At 37.1% G+C, this 8,099-nt stretch overlaps 1 protein-coding gene and 1 long non-coding RNA gene across 2 annotated transcripts in view; one reads left to right on the top strand and one right to left on the bottom strand.

Annotated features, from left to right (window-relative positions):
• LOC149052869 (uromodulin-like) overlaps positions 1-5,449 on the bottom strand; it is a 14,857-nt gene extending 9,408 nt beyond the window's left edge. Inside the window, exons 1-4 of the mRNA XM_089205926.1 lie at positions 4,610-5,449; positions 2,779-3,044; positions 2,505-2,622; positions 2,041-2,163 (exon numbers count right to left, since the gene is read on the bottom strand). Coding sequence (XP_089062052.1) covers positions 2,041-2,163; positions 2,505-2,622; positions 2,779-3,044; positions 4,610-4,679 — 577 coding nt within the window. The 5' untranslated portion in view covers positions 4,680-5,449. The remainder of the gene's footprint in view (positions 1-2,040; positions 2,164-2,504; positions 2,623-2,778; positions 3,045-4,609) is intronic.
• LOC149052868 (uncharacterized) overlaps positions 1-8,045 on the top strand; it is a 9,992-nt gene extending 1,947 nt beyond the window's left edge. The window contains exons 2-3 of the long non-coding RNA XR_016186485.1: positions 5,907-6,034; positions 6,516-8,045. This is a non-coding gene — a long non-coding RNA (uncharacterized LOC149052868). The remainder of the gene's footprint in view (positions 1-5,906; positions 6,035-6,515) is intronic.
• Positions 8,046-8,099: the final 54 nt, after the last annotated feature.

The raw sequence follows: 8,099 nt of genomic DNA, 5'->3' as shown, positions 1-8,099 counted from the left end.
GTTTGCAGTGTCGTAGTGGAACTGTAGTGTAGTAAATAGTTTTTCTTCGAACTGAGCAGACATGCCTAGACAACTTTGTTGGGATCCGATTAACGCTTAGGCAATAGAGAACCTTTTTTACGTGTTTACATACTCTCACCTAAACACGAGAGGAGGTTGGAAGAATTTTAGAAAGTTATGCAAACCCAACACGCACCATAACTTTCGAGAAATAAGAAAATGTAAACATGGAACATAGTACCCTATATATTATAAGCATATCTCTCCAATAACATTATAGAAGAAGTTGAATGTTTTTTATTTATAACTTGACCGGTATCTTTTTTCTCAATACATGCTCTGGACGATAGTGTTTCCTAATAGCCAATCAAATCGCGCAGCTGACAACTCATAAATCACAAATATATAGATTTAGCCAAACCTAAAAGCGGAGCTTGCATTTTTTTTTTTCCCCCCGCACGTCTCAAGGGCACAACGCCTTGTCCCGGCTAGGACTAAAACCCGGGTCGTCCGACTCGGCCACTGGACTACTGGACAAAGCCGTGGCATTAGCGTGCCCGCGATACAGTTGACCACGCATGTTAAAAGTTGCACCTTGTACGGACGCCCGTACGGTGTCTAGTCCAAATTTTTTCCTTGATGGGTTACTACTATTTTGTATAATTATGGGGCTACGCTGAGCTCCGCTATAAACTCGCGTTAGCAAAAGTCAAGTCTTAGACGACACCTTAAGGAAAGAACTTCAAGAGGAGGAGCTTGATTAAGTTGAATATGAGTGTCACTGTAATTTATCGCCTTTTAAATTGACGAAACCTTGCCCGATCTGGCACCCTAAAACCATGATAGAGAAGTTGAATCGCTCATCGTGCCTTGTAAAGTTTTGCTGGTTAGTATAGTTTCCCTCGAGCCTTTTCCAGTGACTGCCAAATCTTTTTCCTTCCGTTTAAGTCACTCGTAGTCTTGCATTAAGTGTTGTTGGATTTTTGCCTGCTAAAGTCTTCAATTTCGACTTCATACTTTGCTCGAAGCGTCAACGGCCAGACTCAAATTCTAATGCTTCCTAATTTTGGGCAAATATTCTTTTATTAATTATTGAAGTGAACAAACCAAATTGAATCTTGCTATCAGTCTAAAGGTGATTCCTCAGTATTGCACTGGGCATCCTGTACAGCGAATAACAATCACGTAATCAGGCAAATAAGCGCGCTTGCATTCCGAGAACACGGTATTGTTTTTCAATAAATGGACTATGGAAAGAGGTCTTTGAAATATGCTCTTTAGCTCTTGAACGAGATCGGTAACCTCTGATTTTCATTGCATAATGTTAGTGTACAAACTATTTCCTTTAAGTTGGGAAAATTTAAAAAACCATCGAAGGAAAAAAATGATATAGCTTAAAGCATACACAAAGCCCGTTACTTGATGATAACGATGAAACAACTATTCGAGGAACGTTTTGAGTTGATGTCGATTAAAATTACGTGATTTTTCCACAAATTATATATCAAAGTGTTCCTTACGCTCGAGACTTTGTACCCATCAATTTTTTTAAATTTTTACTTTGAAAACCCTTACTTCCAGCTACCGAAAATGTACCGTGAAAGAAGGCGCGTGAAAATGTGCTAGCAGAGGCATAATTGGAAAGGGTTTGGCTCGTCATTTCTCTCAAACAAGCACGGTGACCTATCTCTTTTATTGTATTTTTCAAAACAGACATTGGCAGGGAACATTCAAGGGAAGATTAACAAAAAAAATTGTCACATAACTCTTTTTTTTTTTTCTAAGGAATCACCTTGGAAAATCTTAACCGCGGTCAGCGTCTATTTTAGCCAATCAGATATCCTGTTTGATTGCTTTCAATCCTTTCGAGACACAGCCTCATAATAATTCAAATTACTGACCAGATATGCATCATTAAGAAAAAAAAAAAAAAAACAAACCAAGAAGGAACGTACAAATTTAACAAGCATACAAGCAAACACAAGCTGAAACTCACATTTCTCAGTCATAACGAGGCAATTACAATCTAAAGGCCTTTACCTGTGCAGTCCCGTCCATCTCCTTTAAATCCAAATAAACAGGTGCACACAAAGGATCCATTTGTGTTTTGACAAGTAGCGTTCAGGTGACAATTGTGAGTATTTTTTTGACATTCATCAATATCTATAAAAATGGGAAAGAAAAGAAAAATTCTACAACAGTAATGGCTACACGAGTGAGAGATACATTCGTTTTTTAAACTCGTGTATGAGGTGAAAAAGCATTTAGTTAGTTATCATTGTGAGAAATTAATTGTTAATTTAGACTAAACCAAAACTTCCACTGCAGGGGAATCTTTCTCTAAACACCATTCCAAACTATAGCCGGATATCAGTCGTCAAAGATCGTCCTCGGTAGCCTTCCGTTATGATACACACTCGACAACCAAACGTGATATATAAATTGGGGTTGGTTTAAATACCCCATGAAATGTTTTGTTCTTATCAGCACATTCTATAATTAACCTTTTTCGCAATGTTCTCCTTCGAATCCAGGAGGGCACGAGCATCGATATCCCTTGATTGTGAAACCGGACTGACAAGTTGCATTATTTTGACACGGAAGGTTTTTACTGCAGGCGTTCTGAAAAGAAAATAGGAAAAAAGAATAAAAGAAGAGAGATGTATGTCTTGAATGATTGATAGATGAATGAAAGAACGGATGTTTTGGTACATCTCGGTTTCACAATTCATTGAAAAGCGTGAAATTGCTGAATTTGAGTTATACTTTATATTTTACCTTTGAGCCGCGATAGAGAAAAACGGCATTAGTCGACAGGTCAGTATCATATTCAAGATGAGTTGCGTTATTTAATTCACAAACATGAGCCATTCCTCCGGTCTCTGGCTCTCTTTTGAAGTTAGCACTGACGCAGTTGTCGTTCATGTAGCAGAAAAGTTCACAGTGATCCAAGTCTTTGACGTGTTTAGTTTCGAATATATGGTTTACCAAACGTCTTTCAGCAAAGAAGAAGTAATCTGGAAACATTATTGCACGATTTCGCTCTAAAATAAAGCAATCAAAATATACTTAGAAAATTTGAAACTTTTTTCATTTTAGGCAGAAATAAAATCATGATCACACACATTTAGCCCTAGAGACCGAACTTCTTGGCGAAAATTTGCGATCTCAAGCACACCACTGACGACGGCAAAAGGAATGAGGACGTGTTAAAAAAAGAAACCATTAAAATAGGAACTTTATTAATGGGCAGATGGATGACTTTAAAGAGAAAACAAGGACAATATGAAATAATCTAAATGCAGGATTTTTTTTTGTTTCTGAGATCGTTGGCCGTGAGAAAAGTTTGCTCCCAAGATGTCCTATAATCTGAAGATAATTAAAAGTTTGTTTTTATTTGCCTTTCTCGCTTTCGCTGTCACCGCTAAGGTAGTTTAATTTAGGAAGTTTGTGTATATTGACGTATGATCCATTGTTGTCTAACATAACGCTGCTGATTGATATTCCGATGGAAGATGATTCAGTAAACGTTAAAAAGACCAACTTTTTCTCCAACATTAGATAGTCCAAGATAGAGAAAAAGTCAAACAGACATTTCAAAGACGAGGAATGGTCAAATTGTTTTTTTTGCACGCGTTCACTATGAAGATTGGCATGGTTTGTCATCACTTTTTGATGGTTGAGAGCTGCCACTCGTTTCATGTTGCAGCTCCCTCAGATTACCAGCCCCAAAATATCACCGTCGGTTCGTATCATTATTATTAAACGCTGAAAAAAAACTTTTGATCAAAGCATCAAAGGTTAAGGAAAAAATAAAAGGATAATTAATTTGACGACTGAAATACTTTTCATGAATAGCAGACGGAGAGGCTTGAGTTTTAAAAGCGAATATAGTTTTCAAGCTGCACGAGACGTCTAAGCAAATTTTAACTAGAGCATTTCCACTTAAGGTCACTGATTATTTTTTTAGATTGTTGAAGTCCTCCTTCAAACCTAATCCTTTAACGTTTTCGTATCGTGAGCTTTCTTTTGCCAACAAAAAAATGCATTTTTTTAGTTTTTCGGTAGATAAATGGAAGTTATGTCTCCTAACAAATAGACAACGATGAAAATGTAAATCGTTGATTCCATATGTAGCATTATTTTCTTTTAAAAATGATTCCTCATGTTGGTTACGGGTGGTGAAAATCTACTTCTCTACAATGTAAAAAATTCAAATTCTCCTCTTCCAAACTAGGATGAATTACACTTTACCAGTATCCCTGGTGAATGTTATTGATAGGAGAGCATAAGCATAACTAGAAGCCACCGCCGTTGCGAGTTACATTGTGACTAATTTTTAATTTTCTTTGGAATGGGATACCACAAAAATTTTCCAAAACGAGTCCTTTTATGAAATGCCTATTTTGATAAATCATTGATGGAAGGTGAACACAGGGTTTGGATTTAGGGTGAAGACAAAGCGTTAGCCTATATCTTACCGACATGTTAATTATTAAGCCGAGTGCGGCGACAGTTTTATACCAGTGAAATCGATTGAATAGACAAAGGAAAGAAGATACAACCATAAATGAATCTTAGAATAAATGAATCCCAGTTTGCAACTCACCTTTACCAAACGTTAAATAAGTCATAAATGGAATGTAGGATACAATCATGAAAAGCGCAGAAAAGTCCATGCTTACTCCAAGACAACGGTCTTTTATTTAGGGGTTTAATTCAGCCTGTTTTAATAAAAGGTAGCATTTTATGAATCTAAAGTCAACAAAGTTGGCAGTTGTCATTTCTCGCCTTATAAGGATATTGAGGTAAATAAAATAACGAATACAATCATAAATTTTGCGACTTAGAACCTCTTTGACAATTTTGTTTCGCTCGATAGAAAGATTCAGGACTGAGGGAATACCACTGGATTTTAGCAGATATATAGAATGTCGCAATTTTTACTGCGAGTTACGTTGTAAACACATCCTCCAGAAAGTCAAATAAATGACAGGTGAAAATATTCTACCCCCAGGAGGGCAAGCAGACACCTGGCCTGAAGCTCATTTAGATATTCCTTCAACACATTCAAAATTCGTAGGATCAATAAACATATTCAGAGTATTTTTCTTTTTTTATCCTACAGAAAGATAAAATATCTTTCTTGAATGGTCGTTTTATTAATATGTAGCGTCCAGCAACTTCGCTCATGAAATAAACGTATCTTCTAATTACGAGTCTATTTTAGTAGAAATGTAAATTGACAGATGATTCCATGTTCCTGTTGGAAGTCCTTGGTTTTGTATAAGACAGTTTAGGATTTATCAAATCTCCCTCCTCTAAACGTTACTGTGAATTGATCATCAGCTTCAATTGGCTGTATAGACAGAACTTACCTTGGCTCTCCTCGAAACAGGCCGTGTCCTTAAAAAAACTGAAAATTCCCTAAATCCACTAGGGAACGAGTGACTGCCTTCGCATGTTGTCTCAATAAATACAAGATGGATTAAAAAAAAGGGAAAGCTTTGAAAAGTGTTGTTAGAAGTGTCGTTTTTAATCTTAATTGGCATCTATGCTGATTTTTTGCACCGCCTTATCAGAATAGCATTTCTCCTTAATCCTTTCCATTCCTTTTGTAATATTGGTCACCAGAATTTGATGCGCATCAAGCTTCTGTTTTTCAAAGTTTGTAGCAATGTCCGACACATAAATCGTTATCCTATCACGTTTCGGTATTTCAACGGCATTATCCTCTTTTAAAGCAACCAGGATCTGATCAACAATTTCAGCTGATAAGTTTTTTAATTTTTTTATCTTTCCTCTCCTCAAAAATATATTGTTTGTTGTCATCAACATCGATGCAAACTGGTCACTTTCCTTTCAGGTTTACGTCATGATCTTACTGATGCCCTCTGTTTTGTCAGTGTCGTTAGGCTGATCCTGACAAAAGCGCTTTGACTTAAGGTGCAGGGATGAAGGAGTGATTAAGGTGTGCGAGAAATGCAGGCCAAATGGTTGGACTTCATGGCAAACAGTCGGGGCTCAAACTCTAGTAAGGGTCTTTGTATTGAGTTCTTGGGACTTACAATTCCTCTCTCAACCCGAGGTTACAATACCTTACCATACCTCTCTCAACTGGAGGTTACAATACCTTACAATACCTCTCTCAACTAATAGTTACAATACCTTAAAACACCTCACTCAACTGGAAGTTACAACAATACCTCTCCCAACTCAGTAGTACAGAGCCTAAGTTTTCTTCTGTCATCGGCTCAAGACGTAACGCATATTTAAATCTTGATATTTACACGCCAATTATCGTATTAAATGGTTATTGAGTAATTTAGAGGACAGATTTTCTCCTGTGAAAATTACCGCTTTCCAAACCCATTCGAAGAGCATTAAAATCACTATGCTCACTCGTTTTTCAGCTGAGATATAAAGATCGTGCTATGCTCTATTAATTTCATTCATTTCACTGTTTTTTTTTTCTTTTTTTTTTTCGGATATTGCATGTATTCATGGGTATGAAGACGTTATACCACCGATCCATTTCCTTATCGTCCACGACTGCATGTTCAGAAGCGCGGGGACTAATAGTCAAGAAGTTTTAGTTGCCTGGGAAGGCCAGCGAGTACTATTTGGTGGAAGTCTCTGAGGAATGTGAAACAAAAACTTTCTGTTTATCCTTTTAGATGAAAAATTGTAAGTACCCAAAGGAATTAGATTGGTATTGTACCTGTTTTGTACACCCACTTTTATAAATATAGACCTTGTATTAAGGCAGGAGTTCCAATAAAAGCCGATTACTGGTGATCCTCCGCTGACTATGAGACCGCTTGGGAAAAAGTTCTTGTAATCCTTGTCAAGGTGATGTATGTACTGGTGTTGTACGTGGGATGACAAATGTTACCGACGACGTCTCTCAAGAACCAGATGAAGTGGAGCCAGCACATGTTCCAGACAATAGAAGGGAACGAAATAAAAGAAGAAATCAGCGAGGATTTGCTGGAGGGTCTGAACGAGCTGGATCAAGTGAAAAACGAAGAATCCGAGGCGATCACTTCTCAGGGATTGGAGGCTGAACATCATGTGCTTGCCGCCCAATAACAGGTTTTCCTTCTCACAGGTGGGCGAAGGGCTGTTTCTCATTCTAGCATTATAAGGAAGAAACGAGTTTTATGTCTTCTAGACATACTCAAGTAAACACGGAGATACAATGGGCTATATAATCTCTCTTCTGCAAACGACATACTGTAATGGTGGTTTATTCGAAGTGATTTGAGCGAAACCAAGAAAAAACTTGCACCCCTTCAATGATTTCAGGCTATTTTCGCTTTTGATAAGTCAGAACAAGTCACCGATGTATTGCGGCATTCTCGAAGGATTGTCGAATCTTATTTTCTTGGTAACCTGTCAAATAAGTTTGACTGAAGCCTTTCACTTTTGATAGATTTAACATCAAAGGAGCATGCTCACCTTCCGGTATGAACAACACCTTTCAAAAACAGAAAATGGTAGACATATTTTCCATAGATAATTGCTTGTTTCTGTGTAGCCCTCGAAATTAAAAACACCAGGCTTTTATTTTGCAAGATTGGAAATAATTAATACAAGTCGTAGGTTATGCAGTGGATTGAGTTTCTGATAAGGAGAGGCAGTTTTTTTAGTTATTATCAGCAGCAATTATGAAAGACGAGGCCTTTTTTTATGAAAGGAAAAGTAAACAACCTGTGAGAAAGAAGAAAGAACTAATATCGACACAAGTAATCCTCGAGACCCTGACATCTTTTAAGGAGTAATGATAAAATTCTAAAATCTGTCTAGACATATCTAATCTATTTTGGAAGCAGATGTTCTTACACCAGTGAAACTCCCTTAGTTCGCAGAACACCAGAACTTCATTTTGCGTCGGGCTCTTCGTACACCTCATAATAATGAGAAACTTTCCATGGGAAGGTTAGAAGAATTATTTGTTGAAATTTGTGAGGAATGAAATTGTGAGAGTAACGTTTTCCTTCGAGGTGAACTGATTTTATCCAATTTTTGATAAAAATAAATACTAAAAGTCGCACAACTTCAGACTACATTCAACTTACAAACTACATAAGTTACGA

Source organism: Pocillopora damicornis, chromosome 1 (assembly GCF_964200805.1).
Source record: "Pocillopora damicornis chromosome 1, jaPocDami1.2, whole genome shotgun sequence".
NCBI classification, from domain to species: domain Eukaryota; kingdom Metazoa; phylum Cnidaria; class Anthozoa; order Scleractinia; family Pocilloporidae; genus Pocillopora; species Pocillopora damicornis.
Note: the sequence above shows the minus strand (reverse complement) of the source record. Positions and strands in the feature narration are given on the sequence as shown.